This window comes from Myotis davidii, unplaced genomic scaffold (genome assembly GCF_000327345.1).
Source record: "Myotis davidii unplaced genomic scaffold, ASM32734v1 scaffold693, whole genome shotgun sequence".
NCBI classification, from domain to species: Eukaryota; Metazoa; Chordata; class Mammalia; order Chiroptera; family Vespertilionidae; genus Myotis; species Myotis davidii.
Genome location: NW_006284939.1, coordinates 434,349 through 456,625, shown reverse-complemented (window position 1 = coordinate 456,625; position 22,277 = coordinate 434,349). Strand labels below are relative to the sequence as shown.

The following is a 22,277-nucleotide window of genomic DNA, read 5'->3' as shown; positions in this document are numbered from 1 at the left end:
GTCTTCCTCTTGAATTACCAATGGCGCTGCTGTTCTGTACACAGTGCGTTTGGACCGCTCTTGGGGAAAACGTGAGGATTTGGTCATTACAGCCTGAAGTCACACCCTAGTTGTGCGTGTGCGTGCCGTTTCCCCTTCCCTTCAACTGTTTCCGAGACAACCGCCTCTGGGTTAGAGGTTACCAGTGTCGCTGGGTGTTTATCTACATTGTCCTTCTAAAGGCGCCTTCTTTGTGGTCTAACACTTGTTTTTTTCCCCCTTAGGAGAAATTATATATTCTAAAAATATCCCCTTCCTTCTCTATGGACTTCACGTAAAACTAGCTCTGTTTGTATTTGGGTTTATTGTCTAAATGTCAGTACCCTAAACCCGTGTCAGTCACACAAAAATCGGGCAGTTAAACCATGAGTTGTGGAAAAGACTTTGTGGAAACATTAAAAAAAATTGATTATCCCAAAGCTGATGCTCTTAACGGGGAAGACTTTGACTGGTTGTTTGAGACTGTCGAAGGTGGGTCATTTCTGAAGTGGTTTTGTGGGACAGTGAATGAACAGAACGTGTTGTCGGAAGCAGAATTGGAGGCTTTCAGCGTTCTTCAGAAATCAGGCAAGCCCATCCTGGAAGGAGCAGCACTGGATGAAGCTCTTAAAACCTGTAACACTTCTAGTCTGAAGATACCTACACTGGATGACAAAGACCTAGAGAAATTAGAGGACGAGGTTCGAACGCTGCAGAAATTAAAGAACCTAAAAATTCAGCGACGTAATAAATGTCAGTTGATGGCCTCGGTAACGAGGCACAAATCTCTGAGGTTAAATGCTAAAGAAGAAGAAGTCACTAAAAAGCTGAAGCAGAGTCAGGGAATTCTAAATGCTATGACTACTAAGATGAAGAATGAACTTCAGGCTCTTGCAGATGGAGTTGCAAAATTGATGGTGTTCTTCAGACCTTCGGATTTGGGTCCAGGGACAAATCCTCTGGTGTTTTTATCTCAGATTTCCTTGGAAAAATATCTCAGCCAAGAAGAGCAATGCACAGCAGCGTTAACCTTATATACCAAAAAGCAGTTCTTCCAGGGTATACAAGAAGTATTTGAAAGTTCAAATGAAGAGAATTTTCAGCTTTTAGATTTACAAGCACCATCTATTTATGATAACCAAGAAATCCTTGAGGAGAGGCGGCTAGAGATGGCTAGGCTGCAGCTAGCATACATGTGTGCTCAGCATCAGTTAATTCACTTGAAAGCACGTAATTTAAGCATGAAATCAAGTATAAAATGGGCAGAGGAGAATCTTCATAGCTTCACTAGCAAAGTAAGTATGAGAAATGAGGCTGGATTAATATTGTCATTTTTAGTAATGGATATAATAGGTATTAAAGGGTTTTAGGAAGGAGAATATAGGAAGTCATTACATTTTCTTTGTTCAGTGCTTAGTTGTGATGTGTGTCAGTGTTTCATACAAATAGATCCTCATATTAGTGGAGGGCAGAAATAGTAATTATAGCCCCAACCACATTATCTAACTAATTTTAAACAAAAGTAGTTTTGTATTCTGAATTTGAAATTGCGTTGATTTCAGATACACTCACTGAAATTTCCTTTTTTATGATGTATGAACCTTATTTTTATGAGTAAAGAACCTTGTTGCTGTGTTGTGGTATTCTGCCTTGTTTGCTCTGACCAGAATATAGTGCTAATGAAGTCAGAGATCCAGTTCAGTGGACTGGAAACCCTGATTCTTTGTTGAGAATGTATAGCTGTATTGCAGATAGTCATTTGCTGTCTTGGACAGCTTGCTTTATTGATAATTTAACTACTAGATAGTTGAGTGAAAATACAACTTTCTGAGCCCTGACTGGGTAGCTCAGTTGGTTGGAACATTGCCCCATGAGCCAAGGTTGCCTGTTTGGTCCCTGGTCATGGCATGCATAAGAGTCCACCAATGAATGAATAGATATGTGAAACAACAAATTGATGTCTCTCTCTCTCTCCCTCTCTCATCTCCCTCCCTCCCTCTACCTTCCTCCCTTCCTCTTTATAAAATAAAATAAATTTTAAAATATATACAACTTTCTAAAACATTACCAGCACCAAATTAGTTACTACAACTGACAAACTTTGGAATAATGTATGAAGTCCTGTCGTTCTTTAGAACTGTGAAAATCAGCTGACAAACTAGGAGAATAGCTAGTGATTAATTTTGAGAAAAATTGAAATAGCATACATTTTCAATTAGTGAGTAGTGTGCTAATACTTTTTATTGATTAAGACAAGCATGACAAGATCTCTACTTTGCTAACCATTACTGTGTGTGTGTGTGTGTATGTATATACATATACATACATACATATATATATATGGTAGTAATAGCATTAAAATTTAGCAATTCATACTGGCTTTACCCTTGACTTGGTCCACACTTTTTCTTTTTAAACTATGATTTTGGCTTTTGCTAATAGGAAATTTTTATTATTGAGCATATTATCTGCTAACCTAAAATGGAAAGTGAAAATAATTTTAAAACTATTGGAACTTTATACATACAGTTTGAAATATAATTGCTTTCTTTGTGTAGGTTCTTGGAAAAGATCATTTGGATGCTAAAATTTCTAGCTTGAATACTCAGATTCTGAAACTCGAAGAACAGATTACTCATATAAAAGACAAAAGTTTGCCTGCTGTGGTAAAAAAGAATGCCCAGTTGTTGAATATGCCAGTTGTGAAGGGAGATTTTGATCTGCAGATTGCCAAACAAGACTATTATACAGCAAGACAAGAGTTCGTTATAAATCAATTGATAAAGCAAAAGGCATCGTTTGAACTTCTGCAGTTATCCTATGAAATTGAAATGAGAAAGCATTGGGACATACATCGTCAACTTGAAAAATTGGTTCATGAACTTAATCAAAGTAATATGATGCTCCATAAGCAATTAGAAATACTAGCTGACCCATCAGTATCTCAGCAGGTAAATCCAAGGAATACCATTGATACCAAGGATTATTCTACTCACAGGTATGCTTCATTGTTTCTGTTGTAAGTAATTATTTTTCCTTTTGTTTTGTAAAATACTAGAGAGAATTTGAGTGGAAATTGTGGAAGGTTAAAAAATTCTTTGCACTCCATTTTTGACATTTTTATTCTCCCACTTTTATATGCCTCTTTTTTTTAATTACTTGCTCCCTTTACCATTCATGTTAAATGTGGAAGTAGAGCTGGGAGAATTGTGTTGGAGGAATGAATATATACCAGGTCTTAATCATCTTTAACACCATTAGATGCTTTATTATAGCTTGGGGGCAGGAGTTTACAGCAGGAAGTTTGAATACAGCTTATGTACAATCGATATTGCTGGATAGAGAATTGACTGCATTTGGAGAAGGTAGCAGTAGAGAGGGGAGAAGACTTCAATTTTGTGTCTAGTCAGGTGAATCACTGAGAATGCTAGCTCCCCACCTTTTCTGAATGTAAGCAATTGATGGTATGGGGATACTGAAATTGGAGGGCTAAAGTACTCAAAGGCCTTGCCTGGCTGGCATGGCTCAGTGGTTGAGTGTCAACCTAAGAACCAGGAGGTAATGGTTCAATCCCGATCAGGGCACATGCCCGGGTTGGGGGATCGATCCCCAGTAGGGGCATGCAGGAGGCTTCCGGTCAAGGATTCTCTCTCATCATTGATGTTTCTCTCTCTCTCTCTCCCCCTCTCCCTTCCTCTCTAAGATCAATAAAAATATATATTTTTAAAAAACTAACAAAAACAAAGGTCTCAAAAATCTGGATCCTATTCCTGATTTCTCTCTAGGACAAGAGGAAAATCATCTAATCCTTGGTGTGTTTTTGTTGTTGTTGTTTTTTTAATTAATGAAACAAGGGGCCTAGATAGGGCTGCCTCATTGCAAAATTTCAGAGGGTGGTATTGACATCATGATTTATATGAATGTTGTCCCCTGGAGTTGTGTAGTTCCCACAAGAACGAAGTTGGCAGTCTTGGGCTTGAATAGTTTTATGAATTCTGTTGCAACTTGTTAAAATAATTAAATATGTATCAGCTCTACAGAATCTTCTTCCACATTTGACATGAATATATATTATATATATAATTATATCCTATATAATAAAACCCTAATATGCAAATTGACCGGTCACTATGATGCACACTGACCACCAGGGGGAGGCTATCAGCGGTGGCGTTTGGGCAGGGGCAGCCAGTGGGCGGTGCCAGGACGTCGCCAAGAGGGGGGGCGAGGGGGGCTCGGCGATCACCCCACCCACTGGTTGCCCCACAGATTTTCCCTGATTGCCAGCCAGGCCTAGGGACCCTACCCTATATATTGGGAACAGTCTGTTAGATTTAAAAATTAAAACCTGGCAAGGCTACTCTAACACTGAAAAAAACAGGATGATGCAGCGATGACACACATGGACTCTGGCTTGCACATTTTGTGGTCAGCCCTGATTCTGTCACAACTGTGTGACAAAGCCAATTACTTCTCTCTGCTTCAGTTTTTCCACCCAGAAGATGGGAAAATGGTACTACTGCCTCAGAAGGATCGTGCTATATGCTACTTTTTATAGTCAGGGCAAATAAATGTAGCTGCCCATACAACAGCAAGATGCCTTTCACCTGTATGAAAAGTATGGTCACTGGTGCATGCAGTGTCCTGGATTGTGAGGGGGATGTCTGACTGCCGGTTTAGGCCCAAGGGTGCAGGCTGGGCTGAGGGACCCCCCTGCATGAATTTCATGCACTGGGCCTCTAGTATATATATAAAATTATAAGGAAAAGAGCAGACCCTTTGGTCAGATATGAAGTGCTGTCTCTCATTTTTCCACTTGCCCAGTAGGATTTTCCTGCCATTAATGTTTGAAGTGATAAAGTGGCCTCCTGGCTCATTAAGACTAAAGTAGCAAGTTTGCTATTACTATTTCTGTAGCTCTTTGTTGTTTACTTTTTAAACATTTTACTTAAAAAAATGTTTTTATTGATTTTACAGAGAGAGAAACCCCGATGCTAAAAGAACATTGATCAACTGCCTCCTTTATGCCCCCTAGTTGCTGAACCCTCCCCCATTTCCCTCCGCAACTGAGGCATGTGCTCATATCGAGAATTGGGAATCAAACCGTGACCTCCTGGTTCATAGGTCGACACTCAACCACTGAGCCACGCTGTCTTGGCGAAATAGTATTTTAGTTGGAATGTTTTCAGTTGCTTGGTGTAATAGCAGACAGATTAATATTTTTTTAAGTTGTTAGCTATCCAAAAGATGTCCCCATATAGTGGATTGTAATTTTGAAAACTATACTGACTTTAGGGTTTCTTTCTCTAATTTTTATTTTCACATTTTAGGCTTCATCAGCTTTTAGAAGGAGAGAATAAGAAAAAAGAATTGTTTATAACCCATGAAAACCTGGAGGAAGTGGCTGAGAAATTAAAACAGGATGTTTCTTTAGTACAAGATCAATTGGCAGTATCTGCTCAAGAACATTCTTTCTTTCTGTCCAAACTGAATAATGATGTGGACATGCTTTGTGATGTTTTGTATCAAGGAGGAAACCAGCCTTTGCTTAGTGATCAGGTGGGTGCTTGCCATACATAGTATTTGAAAGTGATTTAAAAATAATGTTCATTGTAAAAGATACTAAAGAAAATGTTCATATGAGGAAAATATTACCCCAAATCCTGTTGCCCTAATACAAAGTTTATTTTTTTACATATCATATTTTTTGTTCACATGTAGATACATTTTTTTCAGATAGTTTTTATAGTGGACACAAAATTCTTAAATTTATAAAGTATTTCAAACATACAAGGAAATGTAATACTAATGCTAAGAATTAAAATAGTAATAATAAAACCACCCCTGTATTTTTTTTCATCTGCCTTAGCAAATACAGGATTAGAGTTATATCTTTAAAATACTGTATATACTTAGTAATAGAATGCTCCTCCTAATAGTGTTTCCCTCTCTTCTATTCTTTTTTTTTTTTTTTTAAATATATTTTATTGATTTTTTACAGAGAGGAAAGGAGAGAGATATAGAGAGTTAGAAACATCGATGAGAGAGAAACATCGATCAGCTCCCTCCTGCACATCCCCAAAGGGGGATGTGCGAGCAACCCAGGTACATGCCCTTGACCGGAATCGAACCAGGGACCTTTCAGTCCCCAGGCCGACGCTCTATCCACTGAGCCAAACCGGTCTCGGCCTCTCTTCTATTCTTACTTTTATCATTTGCTTGCTTTTATTTGTAGTTTTATTAGACATATATTCCTATACTATATTGTATGTTTTGAACTTTATATACATACATGGTATTATTTTGTATGTATTATTCAGTAACTTGTTTCTTCATTTTTTTTTTAAATCCTCACACAAGGATATGCTTTAATTGATATACACACACACACACACACACACACATACACACACATATATATATATATATCCCGCCCCCCCAAGAGAAACATTGATGTGTATGTGCCCTGACCAGGAATTGAACCCTCAACCCTTTGGTCTGTGGGCTGATGCTCTAACCATTAAGCACTGGCTAGGGCCACAAAAACTTTAGTTTGATGTAGTTGGTTATTCAGTTTGTTCTATAATTTAGTTGTAATTCCAGTTTGGTCCTAGGAGGAGGTAAGTATAACTTCCACCTACTCTACTGTCATCTGGGATCTCCAATTGATATTTGGATTTTTTGGTTTTGTCAGGTCCTCAAGTAAAGTATGAGTATATGTTACTTGAAGAAAACCCACTACTGAATAAACTCACCAGTGTTCCTTATACAGTTTTGGACATGTCCATAGCACAAGTCTAAATAATTTTCTTAATTTTTAATGTTACAGTACTCTATTGATTTAATTATTGTGTCATAATTTCTGTAACCAGTTCACCATTGCTAAATACTGTGATAGTTTTTTTCTTGTTTGCTCTTGAATGACATCATATATATCTTGTGTATATAGTCTTTTGTTGTTGTATACTTTCATTTGGATGAATTCTTGGAAGTAGATTATTGGGTTTCTTGAATGTGCACTTTTTTTTTTTGCCTTTGATACTGCCATATTGCTTTTTAAAGCCACCAGTATAATTTAAATGTCAACCGTTGATCATATGGTATGCTATCAATTTATGAATTGCTAAGAAAAAAACTTTTTCTGTTAAACTGACATATCCTTATTTAGATTTTTTTTATACTTATATCTTTTAGGTGTAGATAAACAAATGTTTATCATATTTTGAATATACATTAAAAAGGGAAAATTAGCCCATTTAAATATGGTATTCCTAAAGCTCCACATTTAGTCCAATTATTCTATGTTGTTGGGTTTTTTTTAATTCCTCACTACAGTATATTTTTTTCCATTGATTTCTATAGAGAGTGGAAGGGAGGGAGGAGAGGGGGGCAAAGAGGGAGAAACATCTACATGAGAGAGAGACACATCAATTAGCCGCTTCCCACCACTACTGGTGCTGGGAAACCTGCAACTGAGGTCGGATGGCCTAACTGGGAATTGAACCCAAGGGTTGATGTTCTAAACCACTGTGCAACTGGCCAGGGCCTTGCATGTTATTTTTTGATTCAAAGTTGTAGTCTGTATTTTTTCACAATAAACATTAAGAATGTTGGCGATGCCCTGGCCGGTTTTGCTCAGTGGATAGAGCGTCGGCCTGCGGACTGAAGGGTCCCAGGTTTGATTCCAGTCAAGGGCATGTGCCTGGGTTGCGGGAACATCCCCAGGAGGGGGTGTGCAGGAGGCAGCTGATCGATGTTTCTCTCTCATCGATGTTTCTAACTCTCTATCCCTCTCCCTTCCTCTCTGTAAAAAATCAATAAAATATATATATTTTTAAAAAGAATGTTGGCGATAGCAAAACAAAAACAATAATCAGATTAAAAAGTAGGCTAATGACTTGAATGGATATTTCTCCAAGAAGACATACAAATGGCTAACAGGTCATCAGGGAAATGCTTCAAAACCACTGAGATACTACCTTAAACCTGTTGGCTATTATCAAAAAAGTAAAAGACAGGAAGTATTTGTGAGGATGTGGAGAAACTGAAACACTTGTACATGGTTGGGGGAAGTGTAAAGTGGTGCAGCTGCTGTGAAAAACAGTTTGGAGGTTCAGCAAACTGTAGAACTACCCTGTCACCCAGCAAGCCCACTTCTAGGCATTTAAACTAAGGAATTGAAATCAGGATCCCAAACAGATATTAGCACTCACATGTCCATTGCAGCACTACTGAGAACAGGCAAGGTGTGAAAACAACCTAAATGTCTATCAGTGGAAGAATGGATAAAGGAAATGTGGTAGAGACATACAATGGAATATTTCTCAGCCCTAAAGTCCTGCAATGTGTGCCAACATAGATGAACCTTGAGGAAATTATGCTCCGTGAAATAAGCTAAGTCACAAGACAAATGCATGATTCCACTCGTGAGATATGTAAACTAATCAGACCCATAGAAGCAAAGCATAGAATAATGGTTGTTAGAACCGGGGAAGGGGAAATGGGGAGTTGTTAATCAGGTATAAAGTTTCAGTCATGCAAGATGAAAAAGTTCTAGAGGTCTGCTGTCTAACATTGTGCCTATATTTACAGTACTGTACTGTCCTCTTAAGAGGGGAGACCTGTTAAGTGTTCTTACCACAATACATTTTTTTTTTTTAATGTTGGTGATACAACATTTCTTATGAATATGTCTGGTCAATAACAATTACATGGTGCTCTTCAATATAAAATGCATGTTAATTTCAGATATGTTAACATGTGAAACTGTATCCTAAAATAGGATGATTTCATTAAATCTTACTGGGGTGTCATGATTCAGTATTTTTCCCTAGCCTAGTGAGGTACAAAATGCCATCCATTTTAACTTACATTTTTATTGTTAATGAAGTTGAACATTTTCAGTATTTATTGGAGTATTTTTTTAACAATTGTTATTAGGATCTTTAGTATTGAAATTAAAGGTGAGATTGTTTCTCATTGTATTAAGGTTTACCAAATTTTTCCTCAAAAGGAAACCACTTAATGTAGGTACTACTTGATTTTTTTAATGTAGTTTAAGTATTGCTGTCTGATATTTATGACATGTTAAGCTGTCATTCTTGAACTTGTACATTAGAATTACCAGGGAGCCTATTGAAATGTAGCTTCCTGGTCCTGTTGCAGAGTTTGAGTAATTCACTTTTTTTTTTTTAATCCTCATCTGAGGATATTTTTTCCATTGATTTTGAGAGAGAGTGACAGAGAGGGAGGAGGGGGGAGAAGAGAGAGAGAGAGAAACTTTGACGTGAGAGAGACTCGTCATTTGGTTGCCTCCGCTCTTGCCCGAACTGGGGCCAGGTACCTGCAACCAAAGTATGTGCCCTTGACCAGGAATTGAACCTGCAGTTCTTCATCTGTGGGCTGACACTCTAACTACCGACCAAACGGGCCGGGCCAGAGTTTGAGTAATTTGGTGTGGAGCGAGGTATAGGGATCTGTACTCATAACAAGTGCCACGGGTTATAACCGTGCTGACAACCTGTGGAAGGTTACGAGGGAGGTAGAGCTACAGGTTTTCTGAGAACTTCTTTGGTAGGTAATACTGGCTGTAGTTCATAGGAGTATGTACTTGGTTAGAACGCCATGGAAACGTCGTAATAAGCTGCTTTAATGTTAGGAAGTGAGAAGGATTGTTGAGTATCGTGTAGTTTTATCTTCTACAACAATTTGAAAAAAAGGAAAAAATGGAGATTTTTGTTGAGGTAATTCTTTTTCATTGGTATTCCTTTATTTCAAGGCTTTCTGAGTTCCTCTTAATGTCTAGAATAAAGAGATTAAGTTAAAACAAGGTTTGATTAATCAGAATGTAAGCTCCATGAAGGAGATGTGTTCTTTCTTACAATCCATAGAGTTAAAACAGTACTTGGAACATGGCAGGCATTCAAGGAGACTAGTATTTGTTGAATGTATGAGTATGCAGAACAGTTTTTACATAACATACTCTTCAGAGAGTAAGAGTTTGCTTTGAATCACTTAAAATTGCCTGTCAGGAGTTGCTGCAATTGATCTTACATAAAATTTATATTAAACCTATGGATTTTTAATTGAGGGTCATTTACTGTTAAAATGGTGGGAATGATTACATCATTTATATTTTTTCCATATAAATTGCATTTTAAATTTATAACTGGTGTTGCAAATAGAGCTCTTGCATTAAAAGCATTTTAATTTTCCTTTTAGGAGTTAACGGAGCAGTTTCATCAAGTTGAGTCTCAACTGAATAAACTAAATCATCTTCTCACTGATATTCTTGCTGATGTAAAGACAAAAAGGAAAATTTTGGCATCTAATAAACTGCATCAAATGGAAAGAGAATTATATGTATATTTTTGTAAAGATGAAGATTATCTGAAAGAGATCGTGGAAAATTTAGAAAACCAATCAAAGATTAAGGCTGCTGATCTCAAAGATTAAAAATTACTACATACTGAATCTTTATTACATATGCTGTGTTTTAATGTTTTACATATTAGGAGGAGAATATAGCTAATAAACACTAAGAATTTAAATTTGAGGTCAATGGAACATTTAATTTAATGAATTCAAGTATTATATCAGTTTTTTTTTTTCTTTCTATAACATGTTTGTTCAGAGTCAGTGCTTAATATGACTTGAATATTTGCTTGGTGCCACTTAGTCCTGGTAACTTTGTACTTACAAGAAAAACACATTACAGTAGCTTTCCCCTTATCTGCAGTTTTGCTTTCTGCTGTTTCAGTTACCTGCAGTCAACTATAGTCTGCAAATAGATGTGGAAAATTTCAGAAATAAACAGTTCATAAGTTTTTTTGTTTAGAAACATACATGAGCTGCCTCCTGCACACTCTATTGGGGATGTGCCCGCAACCAAGGTACATGCCCTTGACCGGAATCGAACCTGGGACCCTTCAGTCAACGGGCCGACGCTCTAGCCACCGAGCCAAACCGGTTTCGGCCGCTTTTGTTATTTTTAAAAATACACATTTTTTTATTGATTTGAGAGATGAAGGTAGAGAGAGAGAGAGAGAAACATCAATGATGAGAGAGAAACATCAATGATGAGAGAGAACCATTTATCAGCTACCTCCTGCATCCCTCACCAGGGTTCAAGCCCACAACCCAGGCATGTGCCCTGACCAGGAATTGAACCGTGACCTGGTTCATAGGTCAATGCTCAACCACTGAGCTACGCCAGTTAGGCCAGTTCATAAGTTTTAAATTGTGTGCTGTTCTGAATAGTGTGATGAGATTTCATGCCCACATGTTCTGTCTAGTCTGGGACGTGAATTATCCTGTTTTTTCAGCATGTCTGCACTGTATGCTACCTGCCTATTAGTCACTTAACTGTCTTGCTTATCGGATCAGCTGTTACAGTGCTTGTGTGCAAGTCACCCTTACTTTACTTAATAACCTGAAAGTGCAAGCGTAGTGATGCTGACAATTCAGATACGCCAAAGAGAAGACATACAATTCTTCCTTTAAGTGAAAATGTATGTATTGTAAAGGAAAAAGTGTGTGTATAGGGTTCTGGTTTTTTTAATAGAGTTGTAGCTCTCCTTTATTAATTTTTTTAGAAATAGAAATATTCTGTTAAATGTTTTTAAATTTTGTAGAACTTTGAATCAGCTTTGTTAAAGCTGTAAGCTTAATAATATATGGGATAGCTAAGTCTATATTTGACTGTAAAGTAAAATTCTGCCACTCTGTATTCCGTCATCATTTTCTACTATAGACTTTGAGACTTAATGTTCTTACTTGGACCACAGCAAATGTCAAGTCTCCTTTGGCCCATTGTTCATTTTACAGACTGGGTCCTGGGGCCTCAGAATTTCTGCCAGACATTTCAGCACTGCTTTAACTTCAGTGTGACTTACACATGAATGACTTTCCAACGAAATTTCAAAATTCCTTAGAAGTGCTTGCTCAAAGGATGCATAATACTTTTTTAAAACAATCCTCACCCAAGGAGTGAGGATATTTTTTCCACTAATTCTAGAGAGAGTGGAAGGGAGGGAGGTGGGGAGAGAGGGAGAAATGAGGTGACAGAGACACATCGATTAGTTGCCTCCCACACACGCTGCTACTGGCAGTGGGGATTGAACCTGCAACCCAGGTACATGCCCTTGACCAGGAATCAAACCTGAGCTCCCCCCTCCCCTTGTGCAGGCGAGGCTGCCACTGAGCCACACCCACCAGGACAGGTGCATAATGCTATTTTAATTAGTTTCTTTGATGTGAAAAAAAGGTTGGACTGTAATAGTCGGGACACAAGTATACAGTATTTGAACAAATAGAAGAGTTGGTATGAAATAATTTGAAGTAGCTTATCAGTTATTGCATCAAATGCTTCTTTAATGCCTGATTTATACATGGCCTCTCTTCTATACCATGTGAGTTTTATAGAAAGATACAGATATTACTTAAGAATGACCTCTTGATATCTAAAAACCTCTAATGTGATCTTTATGGAATTTTCAACCATAACTATCAGAAAATGGGTTGCATAGGTGACAGATGAGCCCTGATAATTTTTGTAATGCATTGAACAAAACTGTTTTGCCAATTATTGTATGTGTACATTATTTAAAATTTATGAAATAAATCTTAATATGCTTAAAAAACATTTTTCCCCGATTCTACCTTGGACTAGATAATGAAAAATTTTCTTTTCTCCAGCAATAGGGAAAAGTATGTCACCTGTTTCCTGGTTAATGAAGTAAATTCTGTTAAGATTAGTGTCAAATATGTTAGATGACCAACCAGCTATTTGGTGATTTGTTCTGTGGCTTCCAGACCTTCATGTTCTCAGCCCAAGGGGCCCAGTATAGCTGAGCAGAGGGAGTGAAAGGATGTCAGGTGGTGTGTCATCATGCCAGTCAGTTAAAAATAACTATGCTATTAGGTTTGTATATTTGAAGACTATAATAACTGAAACTAGAAAGTATTGGAGTAAATTGCTTCACAATTGGTTAACTAGAAAATAAGTTCTTTGTTACTTATATATCACTAGAGGCCCAGTGCCTGAAATTCATGCACAGGTAGGGTCCCTGCTGGCTGCCAGTCCGGGCTTCCCTTCTCTGGCTGCCGGCTGCTGGTGATCGTACTTAGTAGGTTGAACTGCCGAGGGGACACTGCATATTAGGCTTTTACATACATAGATAATACCCCAAATGAGCCTCTAACCATTACTTAGTTCTTACGATCCTATATGTAAAAGGGACAGTTTATATCTACTACTTGTGGTTTTTAATATAAAAATTTTTATGAAAGTACATAAAAAATTTCAGATTTCTTGTTTCTTATTTTGAAGGCTCAAAATTAATATATAGGTATTATGTTTATCTTATGTTTAGGATTTTATGAAAATGGAAAATTATGAGGCATTTGTAGGCTTTGATCTCTGTCAGATGCCACTTTCCAGTGTTGCTCAGAAGATTATGTCTGCTATGCATTCAGGTGATTTAGTGGAGCCTAAGAATTGGAGAGAGAGTGAAAAGAGTGAGTAATATTTATGAGCCTTTCTGTCATTTGTTACTTTGGTGTTATTAATTCTTAAGACTAAGAGTTTGAAAATGAAATGTAGAAAAATTATTCTATAAAACGTAAATTGTGTGGGGCAGCGCCTGCCTACGAACAAGTGGAGTCCAGCTTTGCCTCACTTTACTTGTGTTCAGTGATGACTGAGCTGCTGCTCCCGTAGCCCTTGTTTTTCAGCGTAATGCTTCCTTGCCCCAGGCACTGCTGTCGGACATTCCCTTAGATCTCATCAGCTCTAAGTAACTTCAAAAGACAAGGGCTCCTCCACAGTGCCGGTGCCTCAGCCTTAGCTCTGGAGTCATTGAGCGCGTACACAGTACACCCAGCCCTCCATATCTGCAGTTCAACCAACTGCAGATAGAAATAATAGCAAAAAATGAAAAACCCAGAAAATTCCAGAAAGCAGCAAAACTTGAGTTTGACATGCACCCAGTACTATGTTGAGTCCTCCCAAATAAAATGATGTGTAGGCATACCCTGCTGTGGTCTTTATGCCAGTATAGGTTATATGTAAATACTATGGCATTTTATGTAAGGGATTTGAGTATCCATGGATTTTGGTAGCCCTGGGAGTCCTGGAACCCATCCCCTAATGATACTGGATGACTGTATTTGCTTATTGTATATGGTGGACAAGAGAAGTGTTTTTTTGTTTTTGTTTTCGAAGTTTTTTTGTGAATCCTCACCCGAGGATATTTTTTCCATTGATTTATTTTTTAAGAGGGAGGGAGGGAGAGAGAAACATTGATAAGAGAGACATCAATTGGTTGCCACCTGCGTGTTCCCTGATGGGGACTGGGGATCGAACCTGCAACCCAGGTACGTGCCCTTGACCAGGAATCAAACCCGAGACCCTCTGTCTGCAGGCCAGTGTTCTAACAACCACTGAACCAAACCTGCCAGGGCAAGAAGTGTTTTTGACGAGATATATATACATAATATATATATATGGTACTGACATAGAAGTATGTAAACTCTTACGGGGCAAAGGTTGGTGAATCTTTGTATATATATATTCATGACGTGGTATAATAGTAAAAGCTGTGACACACTCATAAATGTGACTGAAATGTTTGGAACACTTTTCACTAGCAAAATAGTTTTTATTTTAAATTTGTAAGTCTGGGCCAATAGGTTGTTTGTTTCTTTTCTCCAGAGTAAGTTATAAGTGACTGAGATATAATTGAGTAATTATATTGAGATGAAATAATTGAGAGTATTGACAAACAATGCAAACACAGTTATAAATGCAGTTTCTTAATTAAGATATAATCACGCTTAACACTTCGCTCCATTTATATTCAGGCATCTGTTGCTTGTGTGTCTTACAGAAGTTACGAATAAGGTAACTGGTAAGGATTTTGGGTGTGGACTACATACCTAGTGTTTTAGGGGGATGATGCTGGTGGTGGGAATAGTAACAAAAGACAAAAAGTTAATCATTGAAGAGCTTTCTCCTTTGTTCTGTGTAGATTTGCTTCCTGAAGGGCAGTGTGCACTTGACAAGTGGGATTGTGCCCCTTCAGGAACGGGTCAGGAAATGCCTCTGGTAGGAGTTACAACGGGAGTCTCTGGAGGAAAATTTCACCCAGCTCACAAACTCTCTCGTCATAGTCTTAAAACACTCTGTTAGATCCCTAGTTTTTATAAATTTATTGAGAAGACAGATAATAGAAAAATAAGTTTTTATTTTTTGTCAGGTGTTTTGGATTTGAAAAAAGTGGGTTTTCACAAGGATTCTGTTATCTGTTGTCACGTAACACCATCACTGCAAACTTAGTAACTAAAACAACACATTTGATATCTCACAGTGTCAGTGGGTTGGGAGCCGGGCACAGCTTAGCGGAGGCATCTGCAAGGCTATGGTGCAGGTGTCAGCCAGGCCTGGAGTCTCATCTGAGGCTCAAATGAAGCATTCGCTTCCAAGTTCACACGGCAGAATTCACTTCTTGGCAGAATTCAGTTCCTTTTACGTAATTGTGACCATAGGCACCTTTTCATCATATAGACGCTTGCTTTTTCAAAGCCAGCAAGAGTGTGTCCCTAGCAAGACTGACATTACAGTTTTATGTGGCATAATCACAAATATCCTGTCCTTTATTCTGTTGTTTAGAAGTGAGTCAGCAAGTCGCATCTGCACTTGGGGGAAGGAGTTTACAGGGGCATGAATACTAGGAGGCATGGGTCATGGGACCAACCACCTTAGAGTCTGTCTGCCACTAAGTCTCACCAGTTTTATTATTTCACCAGAGGCCCGATGCACAAATTTGTGCACCAGTGGGGTCCCTCGGTCTGGCCTGCAGGACTGAGCTGAAACCAGCTCTCTGACATCCCCTGAGGGGTCTCTGATTGCAAGAGTGCGCAGGCTAGGCCGAGGGACCCCACCGGTGCACAATCGGGGCCGGGGAGGGACGCAGGAGGTTGGCCAGCTGGGGAGGGACCGTGGGAGGGCTCGAGGGAGTGTCCAGCTCATCTTGCTCAGTCCTGATCAGCTGGACCCCAGCAGCAAGCTAACCTACCAGTCCCCTGGTGGTCAGTGCACATCATAGCGAGCAATTGAGTTGCCTTAGCATATCATTAGCATATTACACTTTGGTTGACTAGACGACCGGACACTTGGCATATTAGGCTTTTATTACATAGGATAGGAATTTGAATTAAAGTTGGATTGCTTGTGGGTTACTGATGAATGATGCTGGATGTAAGACCTAATGATTCTTGGGTTCTTTGTCACATGCTGAGCTGTTCTTGCCTCTTAAAAGCATTTAACTTCTGAAAACGCATTTCATACCAAGTACATACCAAACTTGCACTCAGAAATCAATGAGAATAAGCTACAGCCCTAACTAGTTTGGCTCAGTGGATAGAGCAGTGATGGCGAACTTATGACACGTGTGTCAGAGGTGACATGCGAACTCATTTTTTTGGTTGATTTTTCTTCGTTAAATGGCATTTAAATATATAAAATAAATATCAAAAATATAGGTCTTTGTTTTACTGTGGTTGCAAATATCAAAAAACTTCCATATGTGACACGGCATCAGAGTTAAGTTAGGGTTTTTCAAGATGCTGACACGCCGAGCTCAAAAAGTTCACCATCACTGGGTTAGAATGTCGGCCTACGGAATGAAGGGTCCCAGGTTCAATTACGGTCAAGGGCATGTACCTTGGTTGCAGGCACATCCCCAGTAGGAGGTGTGCAGGAGGCAGCGGATTGATGTTTCTCTCTCATCGATGTTTCTAACTCTCTATCCCTCTCTCTTCCTCTCTGTAAAAAAATCAATAAAATACATATTTTTTAAAAAGCTACAAATATTTGGTTTACAAACACTAAAGTAAAAGCGAACATTATTAATATTATATGTCACTTTGGGGTCTCCTTTTCTGATCTGCTAGACTACTTGAGGTATCTTGAGATACATATTCAGTAAGGATTGGACTGCATAAACTTTGTGCAAGATTGATCTCTTATTTTAAAACCCTTTGCCGAGAGGAAGAAAAAAAGATGCAAAAACTAAAAATACGACTTAATACCCTCTCCTTGCTCAGCAGTAACCATTATCCTGACGTTTTATGGCAACCTTTTCTCATGTCTCAATCACGGGCATTTTGTATTGCTCCAAAAGCCTTTTGGGAAAGACTATGTGTTTGCCACACCAGAGTCCTTCCGTTCTGCGGCACACGATCAGACTGCATGGCTGTCTTCTCACGGTCAGGTGCGGCCAAGTGGCAGGTTCCTGTCAGTGGTACGTGTGTGCCATTTCCAGGGTAGGCCTGAGAACATCCAGCTTGCTTCCTAGCTGGCCACCTCTTGCCTTCCCTCCAGTTGCAACCTGAAACGACTCCTTCCCAGCCCTGTAGACCATAGCAGTGTCCTAGCGGGTCGTGGAACTCCGTGCTGGACAGAGCGGGTCCCAGAGTGACTTCATGAGCAGCTGCACCGCCAGCTGAGGCTGCTCACCTCGACCTGAGAAATAAACCTGCTCTTTGTTCCTTAAGCCATTGCATTGTATTGTATTGCTGGGTCTTTTGTGAAGAGTAGTTCAGCTTTTTACCCTAATTCATACACTTTTAAACTAGATTCAGAATTAGGTTCATCTGACTTGAGTTTTCATTGGCATCTTATTGTTCAGTAATGCTACTGAAAGTCTTTGGTAAATAATGGGAGGAGGAGTTTTCAGGGTGATTTGGGGCCGACCTGGTGCTGTACATATGATTAAGAACATATTTATTAGAATACACCTGTGTTTTTTCTAAGGACCTATAGAGATCAAGTAATGTTTTCTAGCATACATTTATCCAGGTTCTTTTTAACTTAACTTGAGAGAGCTTAGAGGTGAATTTGGTGTTTTCTAGTAAAATAAAAATATTTCTACAGACATTGCAAATTAGGAGTTTGAGGCCCCTAGAGGTAGATATTTGTCAGAATCCAATTCATCTATGTGAAATGTTTATTTCCATCATCTCATGGAAATCTTTGCAATTTTAAGGACAGATAACAAAGTGACAAAATAGATATATTTTGGTTATATTCACTCTAGTCAAGAGTATATGGATAAACGATTTATATTTTTATTTCTATCCCATAACCCTAAAACGCTTATTTTCAGTCACAGCAAACCCTGCCAGGCGTTGATTTCAGTTCGCTCTGCCCTGCGTCAAGGCTGTTTTCTCTCTCCCTTGTCTCCCATGTGTACAGTTACGGGGTCGGAACCAAAAGGTGGAAGTAGGAGTGGCCCTGCTTTCCAACGGTCTGGGTCCTACAGGTTGTCCTGACTCTCCGAGGGGCAGCCCACCAGTGGCACAGGAAGGGTACCGCTCCAGTCCAAGGTCCAGCTGCTACCCAGTCATTCCAAGTTCCTTATGTGAAGAGCCTGGCAGGCAAGGAATGCCATCTCCATCTGATGGACCACCTGGTCATGTTAGGGCTGCTGTTACTAGTATATGATGGGGGCAGGGAAGCATGTACTTGGCACCAAGGTGATATTGGCCACCTCTCGGTTCCCTACCCACATTTCACAGCACACACGTCGGCCCTGGCCTGAGGAAGGCATGGTGACCATGGGCTCACTCTCGGGTGAGGGGTTGGTCACTCCTTCAGTAAGGTACCTAGGCCGCCAGAGTGCTCAGCCAGGGTGAGGGATCTTTGGATGGTTGCGGAAGAGGGAGATGTGCCAAAACCGGTTTGGCTCAGTGGATAGAGTGTCAGCTTGTGGACTGAAGGGTCCCACGTTCGATTCCAGTTAAGGGCATGTACCTGGGTTGCGGGCACATCCCCAGTAGGAGATGTGCAGAAAACAGCTGATCGATGTTTCTCTCTCATTGCTGTTACTAGCTCTCTATCTCCCTCTCTGTAAAAAATCAATAAAAATTATTAAAAAAAAAAAAAAGAGGGAGACGAATGGCATTTGCAGCCTGGAGGCGAGCTGCAGTGCCGCTGCCCTTCCTTCTAAAGGTTCCCCCAGGAAGAGGCACAGAATCCGGAAGAAGCTGCTCAGAATGACCTGCAGCCAGTGGCTGTGCGCAGCAGGCAGTGTGGGACTATGGTGGGCGCCGGGGGTGCCCAGGGCTGGGTCCTTGCTGGTAGGCTCTCACACAGCGCCTCCTGCTGGCCGCCTCAGCCGCAGAGAAACTGGCCCAAGGACTTTCCCACACGGCTTTCCCAGGAGCAAACAATCCAGGGACTGGTGGGTGTTGAGGATGAGCCCAGCTCCCTAGACCCAACAGGGGACAGCTCTGCAGGGCCACGTCAGCTCCCTGTGTAATGACGGCACCTTCACCGCCTGCAGATGTCGGTGCTGAGAGGGCTTCCCAGGAGCCTTTCTGAACAGAAACTTTCCTCTCCTACGTGGCCACTGGGGGCAACACCTGGGCAGTGCATGCGTGTAACGTGTGCACAAATGGGGAGGTTTGGTCACTTATTTTAAAAATGGGATCACATTTTCACTGATTTCTGCATCTCCAAGTCAACTGATACTGCTTCAAGCCATTCTTTCAATGGCTATGTGCTTCAGAGTTGGGCGTTACATAATTTATTCATCGACTTCCCTCCTGACTGGCATCAGTCCTTTGCCATAAAGCAATACTGCCATAGACATTTTGATTTAAAATATTTACTGTTGCATATATTTCTATGAAACAGCCAGGAGTGAGGTTGTTTGGTTAGATGATTTATATATTTATATATTTTGTCTGTTTTTTAAATTGAGGTTACACACACGCACACACCAACACACACACCTCATCTATCCTAGGGTTATAGCTCAAAATTTCACAAACTGAAGACCCCTGTATCCTTCACCCAAAAAGCAAGAAATAGCATGTCATTGGCCCAAGAGGCCCATCGTTGCTCTCTTGGGATCAGTCCATTTCTCCCCAACTCCTAAAGGTGCTGCATATATTTTTTATTTTAATAAGTGTTGGCAGTTTGCTTTCCAAAAAGATTCTAACTACAGCAGGTCCTCAAATAACATTTTTTTGTCATCACTTTGATGTGGCGCCATAGGAATTTAACTCTTGTCTATTGCGATTAGTTGGTAGTACAGTTGGTTTTGTTATACAGCATCTGGCTTAAAGTCGCAGAACCGATTGATGATGTTAAGTGAGGACTTACTGTAGCCACATTTTTACCAGCAATGCATGAAACTACCTATCCCCATCCATCTCCAATTATATTGGTTTTCATTTTCCTGGCTGCTCATGAGTTTGAGCATTATATCCTGTTTGTTTGCTTTGGGGGATTTGCTATTTTGTGTATTGCCTTTCCTACCTTTCACTCCTTTTTCTTTTAAGTTGTTTGTCTTTTTCGTCCAGGTGTAAGACTTGTTGTAGAATGCAGGTATTAATCCTTTGTCGTTTTTGTCCCAAGTAGTTTTCCCAATGTATTATTTTCTTTTCGAAGTGGTGCTGCTTGTACCACCCCTATTTCTTTTTTTTTTAAAATATATTTTGTTGATTTTTTACAGAGAGGAATGGAGAGGGATAGAGAGTGAGAAACATCGATGAGAGAGAAACATCGATCAGCTGCCTCCTGCACACTCTCTACTGGGGATGTGCCTGCAACCCAGGTACATGCCCTTGACCAGAATTGAACCTGGGACCATTGAGTCCGCAGGCCGACGCTCTATCCAATGAGCCAAACCGGTTAGGGCCCACCCCTATTTCTTAATGTGTCCTTTGCTACGTAATTGAAACACCATCTTTGTTGTATATTAAAGTCTCATTAGTCTTGGGGTCAGTTTCTGGATTTTTTCTAGAGATCTTTTCTTCTATTCCTATTCAAATACCATATGGATTTGATTATAGTGGCTTTATAGTGTATTCTGGTAATCTGGCAAGGCAAATCTTTCATTTTTGTGACTTCGCTTATCTATTTTCAGATATTTAACATTTCATTATTTTTTCAATTAAAAGAGCCCTGTAAGGTCTCTGATTGACTCTGCATTAAGTTGGTGTTTGGAAGAATTAAACATATATCCCAATGCTATGTTTTCCCATTTGTATAGATCTTGTTTTATGCCATTTCATAAGATTTTAAGGTGTGTTTTTTAAAAAGGTCTTTTTCAAAAATATATTTTTATTTCAGAGAAGCAGGGAGAGGGGGAGAGAGATAGAAACATCAATGATGAGAGAGAATCATTGGTTGGCTGCTTCCTGCATGTCCCCTCCTGGGGATCGAGCTCGCAACCCGGGCTTGTGCCCTGACCGGGAATCGAACCGTGACCTCCTGGTTCATAGGTCGATGTTCAATCACTGAGCCATGGGCAAGGTTTTAAGTTTTAATCATTGAGTGCCTAGTCCCTTTCTTATAAACTTATCCTAAGTATAACTTTTTTTTGTAAGTGAAAGTGTTCCCTTCATTTGCATTTCTTGGTCGTTATCTATCATTGCCACAGAGGCAACGTACATCACAGTGGTTATGAGCACAGACTCCTGAGTCATGTGTCCTGGGGGTGGGTCCACATTCTAACACTGATCAGCCCAGGCTTATTAAAATGAAAGAAAGCTAAATTTAAATCAGAAGTTTCTAGTAATGATGTTTTACTGAATCTCTCATTGTTCCATTGCAATACTATTCAGTATAAGAAGTTCCTCAAACCTTTAATACTTAACTAGGTTTCTTACAAGGGTTTTCAGAATCAAGTATTCAAATACAAATGCCAGGTAGTAATTTTAATAAACATTTCACGATTACATGAATCTGCCTCCAGTTAATTTGAAGATACTTTGCATAAAAATGTTCCTTACCATGGTACTAGGCATTTTGATTGTGAATTTTATTATGTTGTTTTAAGTTAGTAAATAATGAGTAAGTAGCACAACTGTAGAGACTATTTTCAATATTCACTGACTATGTGACTTAGATTTCAGTGTTTCGTTAATGCCTCGTGTTTCTTTTTTGTGTTTTTAAAGCTGCAGAAGTGGTAAACAAACCCAGTGTTAAGTATTCAGTACTACCTGAAGATGGGAAGAATCAAGCACTGGAAAAAATGGTAAGTCATTACAAATGTGAATAATTATAACAGATAACCTTCACTTATGGAACAAATATTTGTTAAGTGTCTACTATATTGCTAGGCACTATATGTTTTTAAACATATTTTTAAACAATGGTTTGTTTTTAAACATATTTTTATTCATCTCAGAGAGGAAGGGAGAGGGAGAGAGAGAGATAGAAACATCAGTGATGAAGGAGAACCATT

General features: G+C 39.4%; 2 protein-coding genes across 2 annotated transcripts in view; both read left to right on the top strand.

Annotated features, from left to right (window-relative positions):
* Positions 1-52: 52 nt before the first annotated feature.
* Positions 53-10,573, top strand: HAUS3 (HAUS augmin like complex subunit 3). The gene is made up of 4 exons (XM_006755208.2): positions 53-1,313; positions 2,577-3,016; positions 5,349-5,577; positions 10,240-10,573. The coding sequence occupies exons 1-4, from the start codon at positions 405-407 to the stop codon at positions 10,471-10,473; spliced, it is 1,812 nt and encodes a 603-aa protein (XP_006755271.1). The 5' UTR covers positions 53-404; the 3' UTR covers positions 10,474-10,573.
* Positions 10,574-13,121: 2,548 nt separating this feature from the next.
* The window catches only part of POLN (polymerase (DNA directed) nu), an 84,769-nt gene continuing 75,613 nt past the window's right edge, over positions 13,122-22,277 (top strand). Inside the window, exons 1-2 of the mRNA XM_015558420.1 lie at positions 13,122-13,536; positions 21,988-22,067. Of these exons, the coding sequence (XP_015413906.1) occupies positions 13,398-13,536; positions 21,988-22,067 (219 nt within the window). The 5' untranslated portion in view covers positions 13,122-13,397. The remainder of the gene's footprint in view (positions 13,537-21,987; positions 22,068-22,277) is intronic.

Bases quoted from the DNA above. Each gene is read 5' to 3' on its own strand.
- HAUS3 (XM_006755208.2), top strand. From the start codon at position 405: ATGAGTTGTGGAAAAGACTTTGTGGAAACATTAAAAAAAATTGATTAT. The intron at 1,314-2,576 runs GTAAGTATGAGA...TTCTTTGTGTAG, and splicing joins TTCATAGCTTCACTAGCAAA to GTTCTTGGAAAAGATCATTT. The intron at 3,017-5,348 runs GTATGCTTCATT...TTCACATTTTAG, and splicing joins AAGGATTATTCTACTCACAG to GCTTCATCAGCTTTTAGAAG.